This window comes from Podarcis gaigeae (assembly GCF_964106915.1).
Source record: "Podarcis gaigeae genome assembly, chromosome: 1".
NCBI lineage: Eukaryota > Metazoa > Chordata > Lepidosauria > Squamata > Lacertidae > Podarcis > Podarcis gaigeae.
The window spans coordinates 114,274,618-114,298,079 of record NC_139678.1 but is presented as its reverse complement, the minus strand read 5'-3'; the positions used below and the strand labels follow the sequence as shown (position 1 = coordinate 114,298,079).

The 23,462-nt window shown below is 40.9% G+C and overlaps 1 protein-coding gene across 2 annotated transcripts in view; it reads right to left on the bottom strand.

Annotated features, from left to right (window-relative positions):
• Positions 1 to 23,462, bottom strand: part of LOC310826909 (titin-like) — a 288,837-nt gene that overhangs the window by 24,681 nt on the left and 240,694 nt on the right. For both annotated transcript variants that reach the window (XM_083702293.1, XM_083702294.1), the window contains 10 exons: positions 6,277 to 23,379; positions 5,498 to 5,794; positions 4,561 to 5,148; positions 4,150 to 4,452; positions 3,725 to 4,021; positions 3,185 to 3,472; positions 2,784 to 3,083; positions 2,377 to 2,679; positions 1,924 to 2,229; positions 50 to 1,816 (listed from right to left, as the gene is read on the bottom strand). In XM_083702293.1, coding sequence (XP_083558419.1) covers positions 50 to 1,816; positions 1,924 to 2,229; positions 2,377 to 2,679; positions 2,784 to 3,083; positions 3,185 to 3,472; positions 3,725 to 4,021; positions 4,150 to 4,452; positions 4,561 to 5,148; positions 5,498 to 5,794; positions 6,277 to 23,379 — 21,552 coding nt within the window. The remainder of the gene's footprint in view (positions 1 to 49; positions 1,817 to 1,923; positions 2,230 to 2,376; positions 2,680 to 2,783; positions 3,084 to 3,184; positions 3,473 to 3,724; positions 4,022 to 4,149; positions 4,453 to 4,560; positions 5,149 to 5,497; positions 5,795 to 6,276; positions 23,380 to 23,462) is intronic.

The window sequence follows — 23,462 nt, the reverse complement described above, 5'->3', positions numbered from 1 at the left end:
CAACAGCATGTTGAGACAGGTGCATTGTATTCAGTGATCAGTCACTTACCTACTGGCGAAACGGCCAAGGCAAATTTGCTTGGGTCACTAGCAGAGCTTAATCCAGCAGAGTTTTCTGCATATACACGGAACTGGTAGTCCAAACCATCCATTAATCCAGTAATTCTGTATTCTCTATTAGATATTGGTGACAAATTGACTTTCTGCCACAATATGCTATTTCGTTCTTTCTTTTCAACATGGTATCCAGTAATTTCTGCTCCTCCGTCATAGACTGGAGCATCCCAAGATATGGTCATTCCATCAGCTGTCACATTGTAAACAACAGGCTTCCCTGGTGAACCTGGTGGTTTGAACTGGTGTTTTGCTATGACCTCAATGGAGTTTAGTGGTGGGCTCACTCCGTATCTGTTTTCTGCGCGGACTCTGAACTGATATTCTGCATCTTTAACAAGGTTGGAAACTTTGAAGGTTGTCCTTGACACACTAGAACAGATCATTTTCCAGTTGGTCTGTGAGGTTTCACGCTTCTCAACGCTGTAGCCAGTGATTTCTCCTCCACCATCATCTTCAGGAACACCCCATGAAAGAACCATACTATCTGCTCTGATTTCGTCTAGTTTAATGGGTCCCTTGGGCTTAGATGGTGGGCCAAGTGTTATAACTGTGATTGGGAATGACTTCCTGTGAACACCATTATCAAGAATTAAGGTATATTTGCCACCATTTTCTTTTTTCACATTCTTAACACTTAAAGTTATTTTGTTTTCAGTTTTCTTGAAGCGAACCTGTTCACTTTCTTTAAGAGGAATATTGTCTTTCAGCCAGCTCATAGTTGGCTTTGGCTTTCCCTTATATGGTATTTCAACATGTACATTATAACCTATTCTCACTGTTACTTGTCCTCCAGGTATATCAGAAAGGTCTGCTTCAGGTGTTATTACATAGTCTTTCACTGTAATGGGTCCAATTACAGAAAAATCACTTCTTCCTTTTTCATTCTTTGCAGAAACTCTGAACTCCATAACAGAAAGCTCCTTAAGTTTTTCAACTTCAAATTCGCATGCTTTACTTGCCCCTGCATATGACCATTCATGTTCATCCTTCAGTTTCTTCTCAATAACGTAATCTGTTATGATACTACCGCCATCAAATTCAGGTTTACTCCACTGTAAAGTGACAGACGTCTTTGTTGAATCTTTCATGGCCAGATCTCGTACAGGTCCAGGGACTTCTGCTGCTTTCACTGGTTCTGAAGTTTCGCATGGTTCACCCAATCCATTTTCATTTTCTGCAAGAACACGGAAGAAGTATGGGATCTTCTCTGACAAGTCAGTTATCTTAAATGATGTATTAGAGCACTTGGCTGTAACAGAGGACCATGCTCTCTTGGTGGCATCTCTTTTGTCAATGACATAATTTGTTACTTCAGAACCACCATTGATGAGTGGTGGGTCCCATACCAATGTCACAGTTCCACGAGAAACATGTTTAAGATGCAGTCTCTGGCATGCAGATGGAGTGTCAAGGACTTTAACGTTCACAAATGAGGTTTTGGGTTTTCCAACTCCATTCTCAATTGTGAGGACATATTTTCCTGTGTCATTGCGAGTGACTTGAGGAATACTAAGGAGTGTGGATGATTCTGTGTTCTGAATGCTGTATCTTTCATCAACACCTAGATTTTTTTCACCCTTTCTCCATGTGACAGTTGGAGGTGGTCTTCCTTTGAATGGAATCATTATCTGTACATCTTCACCTGCTTTAGCCACAATGGAGGTTCTGAGAGCAACATCTAGATCAATCTGTGCCTCCTCTGCAAAAAATAAAATAATAATAAAATTAAGTTAAAAGAAAAATAATTCGTATTTGGGGAAAAGATGAAAATACTGAATATTAAATATAATAATAGAATTTACATACCAAGTATGTCTTTAGCCTGTACAGCTTCTGTCATTTCAATGGGTTCACCTTGTCCAGCATAATTTATAGCAGCTACACGGAAGTAGTAATTGATTCCTGGCTGAAGGTGAGAAACAACATACTCTGTGGTTCGCACTTCTCCTCTTGCACTGACCAGAGTCCATTCTTCTTCTTCCCCTTCTCTCTTTTCAATAGCATAGCTGGTAATTGCACTTCCTCCATCATAGGCTGGTTTAGTCCAGCTAAGTGTGACAGATGTCTTTGTAGTATCCACAACTTTTAGCTTAAGAGGTGGCCCAGGTTTTTCTGCAAAATGCAAGTAACAAAAATGAGACTTGACAACCCCGTCAGCTAATAGCAATAACTTAGAGCAATATATGCCCTTGTACAGTTTCAAGAATGTGTATAATTTGACCTTTGCATTTTTGCACAATCAAATGAAAGGTTTCTTACCTATAGGATCTTCAGCTTTGTAGAAGTCCGATGCATCAGAGAAGGGACCTTGCCCAGCTGCATTCACAGCAGAAACTCTGAACTGATATTCACTGTTTTCTGTTAGTCCTGTCACTTTCTGCCTGGTGTCACGAATGGTTTCTTTAGACACCTTGAACCAGCTTAGACTTTTCTTATCCCGTTTCTCAAGATAATATCCATTTATCTCGCTACCACCATCTACAGTTGGCCTGCTCCAGACTATGGTCATAGACTGTTTAGTTATCATGGAAGCCTCTGGTATACCAGGTTGTCCAGGTGTAACTGCATTTTTATTGAAACAAAAATAACATTAGGTCAATATAAACTAATAGGTAATCACCTAGGGATAATAAAAAAGGTATTAATGGCCATCTGCTTTAACTTACCAAATGCATTTTTAGCTATGACAGTGTCAGATTCCAGTGGTTCACCAACACCAAATTTGTTTACGCCTCGCACACGGAATATATATTCATTTCCTTTTATGACTTTTGTGGTAGTGACAATGCATTCTTCAAGTTTTTCTGAAACCACAGACCATACCACACGACTCGTCTCACGTTTCTCAACAATGTAATGTGTTACAGCAGCACCTCCATCATCTGCTGGTGGCTGCCACATGAGGGTAATCTTTTCTGCGGTGACCGTTTTGAAATGTATAGGTCCACCTGGTGGTCCTGGTTTATCTGTTTAATATGCAAGAAAATTATATATTTTAAATAGGCAATAATGGATACAGCTAGTGGAATTGACAGAAGAAAACAATATGAAAATGCTCCAAACATACCAAGTATCTGTACCCTAATGGTGGCAGATGCAGAACCCATGGCATTCTTTAATTTCAGTTCGTAACTTCCACTGTTAATACGAGTTGCTTCTTTGATCAGTATAGCTGAAGATTCTGTGGTGTTTTCAATAGATACCTGGGCACTGGTATGTATTTCTTTACCATTGTGGAACCACTCAATTGTAGGCACAGGCTTTCCTGAGATGCCAAGTTTCAGTTTAATTGCTGTGTCTGCTTTGTATTTGACTACTTCTGTATATTCTGGAGGTACATCAATTTCAGGTGCACCTTAATGAAAAAGAAGTGGAATAGAAAATATATTAACATTGTTGAAATTCTCAGAAAGATTGATAACAAAGCAGCTTTCAGTGCCAAATAATAATTTCCTAGTATCCTCTGATAGTGAAAGGCAAGCTTGAAACAGTACTGTGCTGCCCAGCTAAGGCTTCTGAATTCAAATTAGAATTTCTGTTAACAGTATTTACTTTAAACTCAAACATGTAACTGGATATCAGTGTTTATGCGTTATTAATTTCTTACCATATGTATCCACGCATGTTATAGGGCCTAAAACATCAGATGGATTGCTAATTGAACCAGCAGCATTCTTAGCAAAAACACGGAATTCATATTGGGAGTTTTGAGTCAATCCTGATACAGTGAAATTAGTCTCAATGACATTGGTGAAGCTTGCTTTTGTCCATCTTCCATTTGGAAGATCACGTTTCTCAACAATATATCCAGTAATTTTGCTGCCACCATCAAAAGCTGGCTGTGTCCAAGAAAGATTGACAAATGTTTTGGAAATATCTTTGACACGAAGGGTTCTTGGCGGCTCTGCAGTATGAAACAGCAACAACATTTGGAATTAATGTGTTCATTCAACAATGACTCACCAAATAAATATTTTCTACTAAATTCATTATTTGAAATATGATTCTTATCCTTTACTACAGACTACATACCACAGGCATCTATAGCAAGAACTGCATCAGATGGATGGCTTGCTTTTCCAATACCAGCTGCATTTTCTGCATACACTCTGAACTCATAAATGAGACCGGCGGTGATATTGGAGGCCTTGAAGTGAGTTGTGCGTATAATCATTTTGTTAGCTTTCTTCCATAAAATACTGTTCCTGTCCTTCATTTCCAAATGGTAGCCAATGACTGCACTGCCTCCATTGGAAACAGGTTCATGCCATCCAACAACGATGCTTTCTCGAGTCACGTTGGTGATCCATGGTGTGGAAGGTGGTCCAGGGGGTGCTAAATGAATATTAAGTACAGGTTAATAAATCATAAATAAATAAATATAAATAAATCATAATAAATGCCTGAAAAACTCAGAAAATGAGCAAACAAAAAGTCACTTACTGTAAGGAAGCTTAACAGTTATACATGCTGAGTCAATATGGTCACTTATGCCAAAGCGATTTTCTGCTTTAATACGGAATTGATATTCTTCTCCTGTTGTAAGTTTCGTGATCTTAATCATGTTTCTAGCAATAGTTGCAGACACTTCAGACCACACAGCAGTGCTTGTTTCTCTTTTCAGTACAATGTAGTTGGTAACTTGACTTCCGCCATCATAACGAGGTGGCTCCCACTTAAGGGTAAGACCTTGTTCAGTGATATCACTTACAACAACAGGACCAACTGGAGGGCCTGGTCTGTCCAGGACAACAATCTTAAGGAAAGATTTAGTAGTTCCACTGGAGTTGGAAGCTGTGATGTCATATCTACCAGAATCAGTAGCCACACTTTCTTTGAGATTAACAATGACACTTTCAGCTGTGGTTTCAGTGTTAAACCTCATCGTTGGTTTGAGAGGAATGCCGTCCCTGGATAAAGTCACCTTTGGCAATGGTCTTCCAGAAATTGGAATCTCTACCTTTAGGTTTGAACCTGCTCTTACATAAACGGTGTGGTTCGGGAAACCTTTCATGTCCACTTCAGGAGATTCTGAAAAAATACATTTGCAAAATGTTAAAAACAATAGTTTTCAAGTGCATTTTCATATGAATTTGTATGAGCTCTATGCTAACTATTCGTTATTTATTAATTAAAACTATTTCTATACCACCTTTCATGTAAACATTACAAGGCAGTATACACACACACATTAAAATTACATCAAAACTTAAAGAATAAGTAAAATACCAGTCAACTTTAGATCAAAACAGACATGTTATTATGATCAACTGGTATCAACATGCAGCAAACGACTGGGAGAATAAAGTTTTTAGCAGATGCCAAATTGCCATCAGTGTCACCGAGGTGATTCCAAAGAGAATGCACCATTTCCACATACCTAGTTGTTCTTTAACTGTAACGGCATGAAGAAGCTCTTTGGGGTCACTTAGACCAGCTTGGTTTTCAGCAAATACTCTAAAGAAGTACTCCGCATTCTCCTTGAGACCCTGGACAATATGATGAGTTGTCTTGACTACAGCACATCTGACCCATTTCTGCTGCCCTTTCTCTAGGGCTTCAATAAGGTAGCCAACAACTCTGCTTCCTCCATCATGTTCTGGCTTCAGCCACACAAGAGATACACTATCTTTAGTAACGTTTGATACTCCCAGTTTTTCGGGTGGACTTGGTTTTTCTGAAAAATAAAGAGAAGATGATCAATAAATTAATAAATAGAAGATCAATCGAGAGCAAATGTGTCATATGCATTCCACTTAATTTTAATGTATTCAGCAAGCACATTGTTTCCACAGGAAAGCAGTACATTTTAATAATACTAATACTAATACTAATACTAATTTATTAGCAGCCACTCTGTGCGGCTCCCAATCGGATATTAAAAACACAACACAGCATTAAACATTAAAAACTTCTCTAAAACGTCCCTAAATAGGGAAGTTTTATCTTGCATGCCTATATTAAAATATTATTAGATTTATTAGGTGTTTTCAAAACACCTAAAAATTTGATTACTGCCTTACAATAAATTAATAACAGTAATATAAGCATTACACATTAAGACTAAAGTCCTGTGAACAATTAGTGTGCATGTGTATGCATGGGTAGATAGTCATGCACTCACATGCATATATAATGAACATATTTTAAAGAACAAACCTGTTATTTTCACTCCATCCTTTGTTTCAGTTGGGACTCCAACACCAAACTCATTTTCTCCAGAGACTCTGAAGTAATAAATTCCACCTTCTTGCAGATTGGTAACTTTGTAGGAAAGACGATGGCAATTGTTGGTTACAGTGACCCAAGCTTTCTTGCTTGCTTCTCGTTTTTCAATATAATAGTTCTTCACAGGAGCACCTCCATCGTTCTCAGGAGCTTCCCAAGATAACACGGCTGATTCTTTTGTGACATCTTTTACAACGATATTAGATGGAGGTCCCGGTGAGTCAAGCACTTTGACAACTAATGTCAAAGTAGCTGTGCTTACAATATTTTGCAATGTTAGTGTATACTTTCCAGAGTCATTCCTTGTCGCTTTTTCAACAGTAATTGAGGTGCGGTTATCTGAAGTATCAATACTTGCTCGAGTACGAAGGTCAGTATCTGGCTTGCTCCACATTACATTAGGGATAGGCTTTCCTCTGAAAGGTACAGTCATTGTAAATGAGCCACCAGCTTTCACGACTAAAGTCTTTCTCATTTCATTGTCAATATCAAATGCAGGGTCTTCTTCCCTTTCTTTTGCCACCTGGGGTTCTGAAACATCACTTGGATCACTAGTGCCAACCTTGTTGATAGACCTTACTCTGAAAACATATTCAGCTCCTGATGTCAGACCAATTACAGTGTATTCTGTACCTCTTAAGCTTTGAATAGCAGTTGACCAATCAGTTTCACTGGTTAGCTTGTATTCAACTGTGTATCCAGTAACAGGAGCACCACCATCAAATAATGGCTTTGTCCATCCAATTGTTATATGTGACCTTGTAGAGTCCACAATCTTAGGCCTAGATGGAGGTGATGGAAGGAAAACAGGATCTTCTGCTTTAATGAGTGGTGAAGTATCACTAGGAAGACTAAGACCTGCAGCATTTTCTGCAAATACCCGATATTCATATTCACATCCTTGCCGAAGGCCTGAAGATTTTACCCTTAGATCATAAACGGGCTTTTTGTTCACACGTATCCACCTCAGGCTGTTTTTCTCACGCCTTTCAATCACATATCCAGAAATTTCATTACCTCCATCACTGTCGGGTCTTGCCCAGCAAATAGTCATGGACTCCTTTGTCACACTAGTAATCTCTAAAGACGTAGGTGGGCTTGGAACAGTAAAAGGATCAAGGGCCTTGACAGCTTCACTTTCCAAAGGTTCACCAACACCATACTTGTTAACCCCCATCACTCTGAAGATGTATTCATTTCCTCTAAGTAGTTTTGTCACTTTGCAGGATGTTGTTGGATGCTCTGCTTCACAAAGAGTCCATGCAATTCTACTGGTCTCACGCTTTTCCACAATATAATAGTCAATCTCTGCACCTCCATTTTCTTGAGGCGGTCCCCATGACAGATGACATTTTTCAGCAGTAAGTCCTTTGATTTCTAGTGGGGCTGCTGGTGGACCAGGTCTATCAAGTACTTTGCAATTGACAGCTAATGATCTAACTCCAGCAACATTTTGTAATGTTAGCACATATTGCCCTGAATCACGTCGAATGCAGTCTTTGACAGTTATTGCAGTAGTGCTATCAGTTGAAACAATTTCAACTCTTGCTTTCTCTTCAATGTCTTTGCCATCCTTTGTCCATGAAACTACTGGTAAGGGTCGCCCTGCAATATCGGCATTGATTTTCAAGATCTCTCCAGCTTTAACAACAACAACATCCCTGAATTTGACATCCATCATAATTCTTGGAGCCTCAACATCATCCTTTACAGTCACTGGTCCAGTTGATTCAGATGGCTCACTAAATAGTCCAGCAGCATTCCTTGCAATTACATGGAATTCGTATCGCTGGTCTTCAGTAAGTCCTGTTACATCAAAGAAAGTTTCTTGCACATTTGTGAAGTTGCACTTCAGCCAACGACCATCTGGTAACTCTTTCCGCTCTATAATATAGCCTGTGATCTTAGCACCACCGTCATATTCTGGTTTGGTCCATTTGAGTGAGACACATGTTCTTGTAATGTTAGTCACTTCTGGTTGGCCAGGAGGATCACATGGGTCCCTTGCAGCAACAGGCTCACATGATTTGCTACATTTACCTATTCCTACAATGTTTTCTGCATACACACGATATTCATACATTAGTCCTTCATCAAGGCCTGTGACCTTCATCTGTGTGTCACTTATAAGGGTTTTATTTACTTTAGTCCAAAGGATGCTGCTTCTTTCTTTACGCTCAAGGTGATAACCAAGTACTCTGCTACCTCCGTCATTAACTGGCTCTTGCCAGGTTACAACCATGAAGGCTTTAGTTGCGTGTGTTACTCGGGGAGTACCAGGTGGTCCAGGAAGACTAAATGGATACTCTGCAACAACAGGTGCAGTTTCAACGAAGGTGCTCCTGCCATAGCGATTTTCTGCAGAAACACGGAATTGATATTCTGATCCTGTGGTTAAGCGAATTATTTTTATTGAAGTTCGTGCAACTGCCGCAGACACTATACTCCATGTTGTAGTAGTTGTTTCTCTCTTCTCCACAATATAATTATTAATTTGACATCCACCATCATACTCTGGGGGTTTCCAAGATATGGTTACATTATCATTGCTGACATTGTCAATATGCAATGCTGTTGGAGGTCCTGGCTTGTCCAGTACAATTACAGTAATGGAAGCTGTTGTAGAGCCAGCACTGTTTGAAACATTTAATTCATAACTCCCTACATCTTCTTTCAATGCTTCCTTGATTGTTAGTGAGGTTGATGTCTTTGATGTGTGGACATTTACCCTTGTTGTCTCTCTTAAAGGCAGTCCATCCTTCTTCCAGCTAACTGATGGAACTGGCCTTCCTCTGATGGGCACATCAATCTTAAGATCTTCACCAGCTTTAACACTGAAAGTATTGAAAAGGAGCTCAACTGAAGGCTGGATTTCAATATCCTTCGCAACTACTGGAACCCCAAGCTGTCTTGGATCACTCTTCCCTTTTTCGTTGACAGCACATACTCGGAAAGTGTATTCTTCTCCCATACTTAATCCTGATACTGTTGCTTCTAATGTTTTAACTTGTGTGCAGGTGCTCCATTTTTCACTTCCTTTAGTTTGCATTTCTACTACATAGCCAGTTATTTTACTGCCACCATCACTTTCAGGTTTCTCCCATTTAATAGTAGCAGTGTGGCGTGTAACATCAACAAGGGTAACTTTTCCAGGTGGATAGGGTGGTTCAGAAGCCTTAACTGGTTCAGTTGTTTCTGCTGGCAAACCAACTCCATATTCATTTGCCGCCAAGACACGGAAGTAGTAACTACATCCTTCCTGTAGCTGATCAATTCTGAAGACATTCTTGGCACAGTTATTTGTAATAGTGGCATATGCCTTTCTTGTGGTTTCTCGTTTTTCAATGATGTAATTTGTAATTTTAGCACCACCATCAATAAGTGGGGGCTCCCAAGCTAATGTCACTGAATCTTTCTTCACTTCTCTGATGTTCAAGTTCACAGGTGCACTTGGTGTATCAAGCACTCTCACGTTAACAAAAGCAGATTTTTTGCCACTATTGTTTTCTAAGGTCAAGTTATATCTACCACTGTCAAATCTGTTTACATTATCAATGACCAACATTGTATATGAACTGGTAGCCTCAATCTGGGCTCTGTCGCTCAGAGTGCCTTCTGCTTTCTCCCACTTTACCTCTGGCTCTGGCCTCCCTTTGATAGTGACAAACAATCGCAATGTGCCACTAGCACGTACGGTGACAACTTTTCTGAGATCTGCATCAAGTTCAATTTCAGGTGGTTCAATTTTTTCAGCAGCAACAACACTACCAGGTATAGTTGCTGGTTCTCCAACTCCTTCAGAGTTCATAGCACAGATGCGGAAATTATACTCACTATTCTCTTTAAGTTTTTCTACTGTGAATTGCTTTCCTTGTAACCCTGATGGAGGTGTGCAAGTTGTCCATTCATCAGCAGTAGCTTCTTTAAATTCCACAATGTATCCTTTAACAGGTGCACCACCATCGTAAATGGGCTTGTTCCATGCAAGGGACACAGATGATCTGGAGGTATCTGTCACCTTCGGATTGCTTGGAGGGCCTGGTGGATACACTGCATCACAGGCTCGATAGAAAACTGATGGTTCACTAGGTTCACCAACACCAGCAGCATTTTCAGCAGAAACCCTAAATTCATAGAAATGGCCATCTGTAAGTCCAGTTACTCTGAGTCTTAAGTCTGTTAGTCTCTTCTTATTGCACTTGGTCCACCGAATACCATCTTTGTCTCGCTTTTCTAGTATGTACCCTTCAATTTCAGCACCACCATTATCCTCTGGACGACCCCAGGTTACAATCATAGAATCTTTTGTGATTGCAGAAACTTCAGGTATTGAAGGAGGGCCTGGAGGTTTGTATGGATTACATGCCAACACAGGCTCGGATTCCAGTGGTTCACCAATTCCATATTTGTTGACAGCCATTACACGGAAAATGTACTCATTGTTTGGAAGAAGCCTGGTTACTTTGTGGTTCAGAGCTTGCACATCAGATGCCACTTGTGTCCATGAAAGTCGACTTGTCTCTCTCTTTTCTATAATATAATGTGAAATGTTAGAGCCACCATCGTGTAAAGGTGGTCCCCATGCCAGATAACACTTTTCTGCAGTCACACCTGTAACTTTCAAAGGACCTTCTGGAGGTCCAGGTCTGTCAAGTACTTTTACAGTGATTGGTATAGACTTTGTGCCACCAACATTGCTCAGTTTAAGTGTATAAATGCCTCCATCCACTCTGATGCAATCTTTGACTGTGAGGGTTGTTCTCTCAATGGTAGACTTAATTTCCATTCTTGCAGTTGCTCCTTCAAATTCTTTTCCATCTTTTGACCATATAATATCAGGAATGGGTTTGCCATGGATGTCAGCCTCAAGAGCAAATGTTTCTCCAGCATGAACAACAATGACATCTTTGTATTTTGGATCCAGTGAAGCTCTTGGAGCTTCAATTTCATCTCTGGCAATAATTGGTCCTGTGCTTTCAGATGGTTCACTTATGCTACCAGCTGCATTTCTTGCAATTACTCTGAATTCATATCGTTGGTCTTCCACAAGACCAGTTACTGTGAACTCTGTTTCTGTTACATTTGTAAAACTGGCTTTCATCCAACGACCTTCAGGAAGTTCTCTCTTTTCCACAACATATCCAGTTATTCTGCTGCCACCATCATATTCAGGTTTTTTCCATTTTAGTGTTATATAATTTCTTGTAATAACAATGGCATCTGGACGGCCAGGTGGATCACAAGCATCTCGAGCAACATACAGTTCAGATGATTTGCTAACCTTACCTATGCCAACAATATTTTCAGCGGCAACTCTGAACTCATATTCAAGACCTTCCTCAAGGCCATCTGATTTATATTTTGTGTCCTGAATGAGGGCCTTATTCAATTTTGTCCAAAGAATGCTGTTTTTATCTTTACGTTCTAGATGATAACCAAGAACTTTGCTTCCTCCATCATTAACTGGTTCATTCCATTGTACTATCATATGATCTTTGGTAGCGATGCTGACAAATGGTGTTCCTGGTGGACCTGGTTCTTTGTAGGGATATTGAACAAGAACTGGCTTAGAATCCAGCGCGGTGCTCTTTCCGTATCGGTTTTCAGCACTAATTCTAAACTGATATTCACTACCCGTTTTAAGGTTTGTTACTTTAATAGTTGTTCTTGCAACAGTCGCTGAGACCATCTGCCAGGTAGTGGTAGTAGTGTCACGCTTCTCTACAATGTAATTGGATATTTGACAGCCACCTGTGTATGCTGGTGGTTCCCATGACAGAACAACAAAATTTGAGCTAACTTCATCAAAGCGGACAGGTCCTTGTGGTGGGCCAGGCTTCTCTAGCACAATTATATTAAGATGTTCTGCTGCTGTGCCTGCAGTGTTGGTTACTGTCACAGTATATTTACCGAAATCATCCTTGTTGCTTTCTTTAATATACAAAGTAGTTGATGTAGGTGTATCTTCAACATGTAACCTGGTTGTCTGTCTTAGAGGCTGACCATCTTTTTCCCATGTGATAGTAGGCTTTGGTCGAGCTATAAAGGGTATTTCTACTTTAAGGTCTTCTCCAGCTTGGACAGTGTATGTATTGAACATTAGTTTGATATTTGGCTGAATGGTCAGATCTTTGGCAATCACAGGAACTGCCAGTGGTCTAGGGTCACTCTTGCCTTTTTCATTATATGCCATGACACGGAATTGATATTCGTGTCCAGAACTCAAACCAGACACAACTGCATTACAGACTTTGGTTTCAGTAACAACACTCCATTTATCAGTTCCTTTTGGCTGCATTTCAACAACGTACCCCACAATTCTGCTACCTCCATCATGTTCAGGCTTTTCCCACATAAATGATGCGCTTCTCTGAGTCACATCAGTGAGAGTCACTTTTCCAGGAGGCAAAGGTGGTTCTGAAGCTTTTGAGGCATCTGCAGTTTCAACTGGAACACCAATTCCATATTCATTTTCAGCCATTACTCTGAAATAATAAATTGCCCCTTCAATAAGGTTATCAACTCTAAAACTTGTTTTGCTGCACTTTGTGCTCACATTTGCATATGCTTTTCTGGTTGATTCGCGTTTATCAATCACATAGTTCTTTATCTTTGCCCCACCATCATTAGCTGGAGGCTCCCATGTTAGTACAGCATAATTTTTCCTTATTTCTTTGACTACTAAATTTTGCGGTGGTCCCGGTGTGTCAAGTACTTTAACTGTGACAAATGCAGACTTAGAGCCACTGCTGTTCTCCAGTTTAAGGATATATTTTCCAGCATCATTTCTATCACAGTAATCGATGGATAACTGTGTGTAATTCAGGCCCTTTTCAATTTGAACCTTATCTGTAAATTCTCCTTCTTCTCGAGACCACATGATTTCAGGAGTTGGGCGTCCTTTGAAAGGTATGTTTATCCTGACAGATCCACCAGCTCTAACCACAATTCCCTTCCTTAATTCAGAGTCAATATCAAGTTCAGGTGGCTCAAGTTTATCTTCTGGTTTAACTGTGCCAGGAACTGCTGCAGCTTCACCTACTCCAATTTTGTTAAGAGCACAGACTCTAAGTTTGTATTCTTGGTGTTCAATGAGTTTCTTGATCTCAAAGCGATTGACTCTCAGACCAGTCTGTGGGGTAACTATTGTCCATTCTTCTTCATCAGCTTTGCAGATTTCTACAATATATCCTAGGATCTCACTGCCGCCATCATAAATAGGCTTACCCCATGCTACTGTAATTGAATTCTTGGTAGTATCCACAGCATGAGCATTAGTGGGTGGGCCAGGTTTGAACATAGGGTCACATGCTTTCCAAAAGGGAGTGATTTGGCTTGGCTCACCAACTCCAGCAGCATTTTCAGCGGATACTCTAAATTCATATTCATGATCTTCTGCTAATCCTGTGACTCTTAATCGCAGGTCTGTAATTCGGCGTTTGTTACATTTCACCCATCTGATACCAGCTCTGTCCCTTTTTTCGACAATGTAGTTAACTATTTCACTGCCACCATCACTATCTGGACGATGCCAGCAGATGGTCATGGAATCCTTTGTAATGTTGGTTACTTCAATGGATTTTGGTGGACCAGGAACAACAAATGGGTTTTTCATTAATACTGGTGCAGACTCCAGAGGCTCCCCAACTCCATATTTATTAACTGCCATTATGCGGAAGATATACTCATTTCCTTCCAGAAGTTTTGTTACTTTCAGCATTGTGGCTACAGCATCTGAAGCAACAACTGTCCATGCAAGGCGACTTGTTTCTCTCTTCTCAATTATGTAGTGAGAAATGTCACTGCCACCATCATGGATTGGTTGCGCCCATGTTAAGGAACACTTGTCAGCAGTAACTCCAGAAACTTGAATACTCTCTGGAGGTCCTGGTCTGTCCAGTACTTTCACTGTTATTGGTACTGATTTTGTTCCTGCAACATTAGAGGCCTGCAAAATATATTGCCCACCGTCAACACGGATGGCATCTTTAACAGTAATCAAGGCCTTAAAGTCTGTATTCCTTACTTCACATCGGGCAGTATCTTCAAGTACTTTATCTCCTTTCAACCACAGAATAGTGGGAATTGGCTTCCCATGGACATCAGCCTCAAGTTTGAATGTTTCTCCAGCGTTTACAACAATTGCATCTTTGTATTTGGGATCCATGGAAATTCTTGGAAGCTCAACTTCATCTTTTGCCGTTATTGGTCCTGTACTATCAGATGGCTTGCTTACTGCTCCAGCAGCGTTCCTTGCAATGACTCTAAATTCATATCGTTGGTCTTCAGTAAGGCCTGTTACGGTAAACTGAGTTTCAGTTATATTGGTGAAGCTTGCTTTCATCCAACGACCTTCAGGCAAATCACGTTTCTCTACTACGTAGCCTGTAATTTTGCTGCCACCATCATATTCTGGCTTTGTCCATTGCAGAGTAATTGAACTTCTTTTAACAATAATAGCTTCAGGGCATCCTGGAGGATCACAAGGGTCACGCGCTACGTAACACTCAGAAGCTTTGCTTGCTTTGCCAACACCAACAATATTTTCTGCAGCCACTCTAAATTCATACTCAATGCCTTCTTCAAGGTTAGATGTTTTGTAATGTGTGTCTTGAATAACTGTCTTGTTTACCTTTGTCCACAAAATGCTGTTTCTTTCCTTTCTTTCAAGATGATAACCTAAAATTTTACTTCCACCATCATTTACTGGTTCATGCCATTGCACAACCATAGAGTCCTTTGTAACTGTTGTCACAAATGGTGTGCCAGGAGGACCTGGTTCTTTATAGGGATACTGAGCAACAACTGTGTCAGACTCCAGGGCAAAGCTCTGCCCGTATCTATTTTCAGCAAATATTCTAAACTGATATTCTGACCCAGTTTTGAGCTTCATCACCTTGAGAGTGGTTCTTGCAACGGTAGCTGAAACTGTTTCCCATACGGTGGTGGTTGTATCTCTCTTATGAACAATGTAGTTAGTGATTTGGCAGCCACCTGTATATACTGGAGGGTTCCATGATAATGTAATACTTTCAGCACTAATTTCATCAAATTTAACAGGGCCTTTTGGAGGATCAGGCTTGTCTAGTGTTATAATTTCAACAGCTGCAGATTTCTGTCCAACAACATTAGCAACTGCGATTTCATACGCCCCGCTGTCTTCTTTAGTGACCTCTTTAATACTCAGCACAGTAAGTTTAGGTGAATCGATGACATTAACTCTAGTTGTCTGTTTTAATGGCATGCCATCTTTGGTCCAAGTAATAGTAGGTGTAGGTCGACCAGATATTGGGATTTCCACCTTTAGGTCTTGTCCCACTTGTATACTGTAACTGTGGAATGCTGGTCGTACATCTGGTTCAATAACTAAATCTTTGGCTGTTATTGGAACAGCAAGGGACCGTGGATCACTCCTACCCTTTTCATTTACAGCCATTACCCTGAAGAGATAATCTTGTCCTTGAGATAAGTTAGTAACAAGTGCTTCAAGAACTTTCACACGCGTACATTCTGACCATTTTTCGCTGCCCTTAACTTGCATTTCCACTATGTATTGCAAAATTTTGCTTCCACCATCATGTTCAGGCTTAGCCCAGCTTAATGAAACACTGTTTCTTGTAACATCGTCCACTGTTATCTTTCCTGGAGGTTGAGGAACTTCAGCAACTTTAACTGGGTCACTTGTCTCTGCAGGCAGGCCAATTCCAAATTCATTCTCTGCGCAAACTCTGAAGTAATAATAGCAGCCCTCCTGAAGTTGAGCCACTTTCCACGATGTCTTGTGGCAGTTTGTTACAACAGCAGCATAGGCTTTCCTTGTGGCTTCACGTTTTTCTATTATATAATTTTTAATTTTAGCTCCACCGTCTATCGAAGGAGGTTCCCAGGCAAGTGACACTGAGTCTTTGGTGATTTCCTTAATTTTCAGGTTCACTGGGGGGCCTGGGGTATCTAGGACTCTTACACTGACGAAGGCAGACTTAGTTCCACCACTGTTTTCTAAAGTAAGAGTGTATTTTCCAGAATCAAATCTGTTAACGTTGTCGAGAACCAGTGAGGTGAAGCTGCTAGTGCTGTCAATAACAGCTGCCTCTCTGATGTCACCATCCACCTTGCTCCATTTTACTTCAGGTGTTGGGCGTCCTCTGATTGGAACAAATAATCTTAAGGAGCCACCAGCTCTTACATTGATAACCTTCCTCAGTTCCAAGTCAAGATCAAGGTCTGGAGCTTCCAGCTTTTCTTCGACCACAATAGTCCCAGGAACGTCGGCATGCTCTCCTACTCCTGCTTTGTTAACAGCACAAATGCGGAATTTATATTCATGCTTCTCCTGCAATTTTTCTACTTCCATATTTGTTTTCTTAATTCCAGTTGGTGGTGTACAAATTGCCCAGTCCCCAACACTCACATCACATTTTTCAACAATGTATCCTTGGATTTCTGAGCCACCATCATAGATTGGTTTACTCCAGGAGAGGAAAACTGAAGATCTTGTAACATCTATTGCTTTAGGATTGTTGGGAGGACCTGGTTTGTATATAGGGTCACAAGCCTTATGATAAACAGAAGGTAGGCTTGGCTCACTGAGGCCAGCTGCATTTTCAGCCGAAACTCTGTATTCATAATTATGATTTTCTATAAGTCCAGTAACTCGGTATCGAAGTTCACTTATCAAACGCTTGTTACATCTTGTCCACCGAATGCCTTCTTTATCACGTTTTTCTAGTACATAACCCAAAATTTCACTGCCACCATCAGAGGGTGGTCTTTCCCATACGACAATCATAGAATCCTTGGTAACAGCCGAGACCTCTGGGGCCTTTGGTGGAAGTGGCACTACAAATGGATTTTTAGCCATTACAGGCTCAGATTCAAGAGGCTCCCCAACCCCATATTTGTTTACAGCCATGATGCGGAAGATATATTCGTTGCCTTCCAAAAGTTTAGTAACTTTGTAACTAAGGGTTTGTACATTGCCATCAACTAAAGTCCAGACTAAGCGGCTTGTTTCTCTTCTTTCAATTACATAATGTGAAATGTCACTACCACCATCTTGCAATGGGGGTTTCCATGCCAGGTAACACTTTTCAGCAGTAACTCCTGTTACAACAACTGGACCTTCAGGTGGGCCAGGTTTGTCAAGAACCTTAACATGAACAGAAGCTGTCTTTTCACCTGCAGCATTCTTGGCCAGCAATACATAATGCCCACTGTCAACGCGAATGGCTTCTTTGACGCTTAGGCTTGTGGCAAAGTCTGTCGTTTTTATATCCAAGCGTGCAGTATTCATTAGTTCCTTGTCGCCTTTTAGCCACTGAATAGAAGGCAGCGGCTTACCGTGAACGTCTGCGTCAATCTTGAACGATTCGCCAGCATGCAGTACAAGGGTTTCTTTAAATTTGGGGTCCATACTTATGCGAGGTGGCTCTACTTCATCTCTTGCTGTGACTGCCCCCGAGCTTTCAGATGGCTCACTGAAAACGCCTGCAGCGTTGCGTGCAATGACACGGAACTCATACCTTTGATCTTCAACTAGGCCAGTTACTGCAAACTGGGTCTCAATAACATTTGTAAAGCTTGCTTTCATCCAGCGGCCTTCAGGTAGCTCCTTCTTCTCAACTATGTAGCCGGTGATCTTGCTTCCGCCATCATATGCTGGTTTCTTCCACTGAAGAGTAACAGAGTTCCTTGTGACGATGATAGGCTCTGGACGACCAGGAGGATCACAAGGATCATAAGCTTTGTAGCATTCTGAACCTTTACTTGCTTTGCCGATACCAACTATATTTTCTGCATAAACTCTGAATTCATATTCAAGGCCTTCCTCAAGTCCGGTTGTTTTAAAGTTAGTGTCAGGAATTGCCGCTTTGTTCAATTTAACCCAGAGTATGCTGTTTCTTTCCTTGCGCTCCAAATGATAACCAATAATCTTGCTGCCACCATCATTGACTGGTTCATTCCAGTGTACAACCATACTATCCCTGGAGACTTTTGGTACAAAAGGAGTTCCAGGAGGCCCAGGTAGTTTGTATGGATACTGGGCTACCACAGACTCTGATGTGAGATATGTACTCTTTCCATATCTGTTTTCAGCAGCAATTCTGAATTGATACTCACTTCCAGTCTTTAATCTAGCTGCTTTTAGAGTTGTTCGGGCAACGGTAGCTGAAACAATCTGCCAAGTAGTAGTGGAGGTGTCTCGTTTTTCCACAATATAATTGTTGATAGAACTGCCACCATCATATTTGGGTGGTCCCCAGGAAATGGTAATATTGTCTGCAGTTACGTCTTCAATCTTCACTGGTCCAGTTGGAGGTCCTGGCTTGTCAAGGACAACAATGTTAAGAATTTCAGTAGCTTCCCCAGCAGAGTTAGAAAGTTTTACTAAATATTGTCCAACATCTTCTCTACATGCTTCTTTTATTGTTAGCAAAGTGTTGTTGTCTGTATTTTCTTCGTTTACTCTAGTAGTTTGTCTCAGTGGCACATCATCTTTGAGCCACGTTACAGATGGCTTGGGTCGACCAACAAATGGAACATCAACCTTTAAGTCTTCACCTGCTAGTACACTGAAGGTAGTGAATAACAGTTTGAAGGCTGGTGGTATCACAAGATCTTTCGCAATAACTGGTACACTCAATTGTCGAGGATCACTGATTCCTTTTTCATTCTGAGCTGAAACACGGAAAGAATATTCTTCACCCTGGATCAGTCCAGTTATAACAGCTTCAGTAACTTTTACAGTAGTGCATGTGGCCCATTTCTCACTGCCTTTGCTTTGCATTTCTACAATGTAGCCCAAAATTCTGCTTCCTCCATCATGTTCAGGTTTTTCCCAAGACAAAGATACACTCTTTCGTGTCACATCTAATATAGTTATTTTTCCTGGAGGAAGAGGCCTTTCAGATGCCTTAATAGAGTCTGATGTTTCAACAGGAAGCCCTATTCCATATTCATTTTCAGCTAGAACTCTGAAATAATAGTTGCAACCTTCCTGTAGATTGTCCACTTTCCAGCTGGTCTTATGGCAATTGGCCATAACTGTTGAATATGCTTTTCTTGTTGCCTCACGTTTTTCAATAATATAATTTTTAATTTTAGAGCCACCATCTATGAGGGGAGGGTCCCACGTGAGAGTCACAGATGACTTTGTAACCTCTTTTATCTTCAGATTCTGTGGGGCGCCAGGTGTATCAAGAACCCTTACAATTACAAATGCTGATTTACTGCCTGAGCTGTTTTCTACAGTCAGTATATATTTGCCACTGTCAAATCTATTCACATTTCCAACTGTAAGTAGTGTATAAGAGCTTGTGGATTCAATAGTGGCTTTGTCTAAAGACTCTCCATGTTCTCTTGACCATTTCACTTCAGGCACTGGTCTTCCTTTAATTGGGACGAAGAGTCTTAAAGTGCAGCAAGCTCTGAGGGTCACAACTTTACGTAGGTCTGCATCAAGTTCAATCTCAGGAGGCAGTACCCTTTCTTCAGCTTTTGGTGTCCCAGGAACAAGAGCAGGTTCTCCAATGCCTTCAGAGTTCATAGCATATATTCTGATTTTATATTCCTGGTTTTCTTTTAGATTAGTGATGGTAAAGGAAGTCGCCTTCAGCCCTGCTGGTGGAGTTACAATTTTCCACTCATCTTCATCAGGTAATGCTGTTTCAACCATGTAGCCTGTGATTTCTGAGCCACCATCATATATTGGCTTATTCCAAGCAATTGTAATTGAGGACTTGCTTGTGTCTAATACACGAGGATTACCTGGTGGACCTGGCTTAAATACAGTATCAGCAGCTTTGTAGAATGGACTGCTTAGACTTGGTTCACTTACACCAGCAGCATTTTCAGCTTTCACTCGGTATTCATATTCATGACCTTCTGTGAGTCCAGATACTTTATAGCGCAAATCTGTGACAACCCGCTTGTTACATTTCACCCAGCGTAGTCCAGCTCTGTCACGACGTTCTACAATATAATTGATTATAGGGCTTCCACCATCAGAATCAGGGTGTCCCCAGCACACAATCATAGAATCTTTGGTTGCAGCTGTAACTTCAGGTGTCTTCGGTGGATCAGGTACTACATAAGGATTTACTGCAAGAACAGGCTCTGATTCCAGGGCTTCGCCAAGGCCATATTTGTTAACAGCCATAACACGGAAGATATATTCATTGCCTTTCAATAGCTTTGTGACCTTTAATTTTGTTACTGGAACTTCTGTGGCTACAGTTGTCCATGCCAATCTGCTAGTCTCACGTTTCTCAACAACATAATGGTCAATACTTGCGCCTCCATCATCCAAAGGTGGTAACCATGACAGGACACATTTTTCTATGGTAACATCAGACACAGCCAAAGGCCCTTCTGGAGGACCAGGTCTGTCTAGTACTTTGACATTGAAAATATGTTTTGCAAAGCCACCTGGATTGGAGGCTGTAAGTGTGTAGGCACCTCCATCTCTTCTTATAGAGTCCTTATTATGAAGAACAGTTGAGAAATCAGCTATTTTAATTTCTAATTTTGCTGTGTCTTCAAGCTCCTTTCCTTCTTTCGTCCATGTCAGAGTTGGTGGAGGGCGACCTGAAACGTCAGCTTCAAGTTTGAAAATTTCACCCGCTTTTAATATCAAAGTGTCTTTGTATTTAGCATCAACCATTATCCTTGGTGCTTCAATCTCATCTCTGCACGTTATTGCATCTGATGGTTCGGATGGGTGGCTAACAGCACCGGCCGCGTTTCTAGCAATCACACGGAATTCATAAGCAGCACCTTCTGTGAGACCACTAACAGTGAACTCAGTTTCTAGTATATTGCCAAAGTTAGCCTTTAGCCATCGGCCATTAGGAAGATCTCTTTTTTCAACAGTATAGCCAGTTATCTTAAAACCTCCATTATATTCAGGTTTTTTCCACTTAAGTGCTACTGCATGTCTTGTAATATTGAGAGGAACTGGCTTCCCAGGAGGATCAATAGGGTCCAGGGCCAATGCTGGCTCAGATGGCTTGCTTGGTTTACTCTTGCCTGCCATATTTTCTGCTATAACTCGGAATTCATAGGCAAGGCCAGATGTAAGACCACTTGATTTGAAGGTATTTACTGATATCAAAGCTTTACTTACGGTCTGCCAAAGAATGCTATTTCGTTCTTTTTGCTCAATGTGATATCCCAAAATGGGGCTTCCTCCATCTGTCAGAGGCTCATGCCAGCTAATGCTAATTGCATCTTTTGTGACTGCAATCACTTGAGGAGTGCCTGGAGGTCCAGGAACTTTAAAAGGATAGTTAGCAATTACATTCTCTGAACTGATAGATGGTCCTGAACCATATCTGTTCTGAGCTTTAACACGGAATTGGTACTCTGTCCCAGTAGTGAGGCGAGCAGCTTTAAAAGTAGTACGTATAACAGTAGTTGCTAACTCAGCCCATGCAGTACTGTCGGTTTTACGCATTTCTACAACATAGTTACTTATTGGCACCCCTCCATCATTCAGTGGAGGTTCCCATGAGAAGGTGACATAGTCGGATGAAACTTCTTCAAATTTGATTGGCCCTGTGGGAGGTCCAGGAACATCATGCACCTGTATAGTTATAACATCGCTAACTTCACCAACAATATTTTTAGCTGAGATTGGGTATCTGCCGCTATCGTTTCTAGTGCATTCATTAATGGTTAAGATGGTTGCAGAAGCAGTATGTTCAAAGTTTACTCTTTGAGTTTGTTTAATTAACTGGTCTTCTTTTTTCCAAGTAATAGTTGGCCTTGGGCGACCAAGCACAGGTATTTCAACTTTGATATTGTCACCAGCTCTGGCAATTACTGTTTTCTGGTAAATGCCACGCAAATCAAATTCTGGAAGCATCATTTGCTCTTTAACGACAACTGGTCTGCTTTCTCTTGGATCACTTCTTCCAGCACTATTAACTGCCATAACCTGGAAAGTATATTCTTCATTTTCAGTCAGATTCTTTACCACACATTCTAATGTTTTCACAGTTGTGATATGTGTCCACTGAGTTGAACCTTTTTTCTGGGCTTCAATAACATAGCCAGTAATCTTGCTACCACCATCATGTTCGGGCTTTGGCCAAGCAAGGCTGACTGTCTTCCTTGTGATATCCATGATATTAAGGCTCTCTGGTGGTGATGGTGCCTCTGACGCTCTTACAGGTTCAGCAGTTTCGGCAGGTTCACCAATTCCAAATTCGTTTTCAGCAAATACTCTGAAGTAATATTCACACCCTTCAGCCAAATTAGGAATCCTAAGTGAACATTTTGGGCACTTTGTTGTGATGGTTGAATATGCCTTTCGTGTTGACTCACGTTTTTCAACTATATAATTTGTTATGCGTGAACCACCATCAATTAGAGGCATATCCCATTGTAGGGTGATGGTATCTTTAGATATGTCTCTGGGCTTGAGATTTATTGGTGGCCCTGGTGTATCCAAGACTTTCACATTTACAAAACCAGTCTTCTTGCCAGCAGCATTTTCAAGGGTCATGACATACTTTCCTGCATCATATCTATTGCATTCTGTGACAATGAGAAGTGTGAAAGAGTCTGTATTTTCAATACTGGCACGTCCTTTAAGTGAAATATCATCCTTGGTCCATGTGATTTCAGGAACTGGGCGCCCTTTAATTGGAACAAATACCCGAATGGTCAGTCCAGCTCTAACAACAAGAGTTTTCCTCAGCTCGGCGTCTAATTCAAAATCAGGAGCTACTTCACGTTCCCTGATCTCAACATCTTTTATCATTGCTGGTTCACCAGCGCCAGCAGCATTGAGGGCAATAATTCTAAAGTTGTATTTTGCTCCTGGCTGGAGATTAGCAACCACAAATTCTGTGATTCTTAGAGCAGTCCCCGTGGTATCTTTCACCCATGTGTCTTCTCCTTCTTTTTGGTGCTCCACAATATAGCCGATTATATCAAGTCCGCCATCATAGTGAGGTTTACCCCATGCTAGGCTAGCAGTTGTCTTTGTTGTATCAGTTACTCGTGGGTTGGAAGGAGGTCCTGGTGGATCTATAAATAATGAAAAAAGGCAACACATTTTATTTGATTGGAATCCTTATAATCATCTTATAAAGGGATTCCCCCCCCCCCCA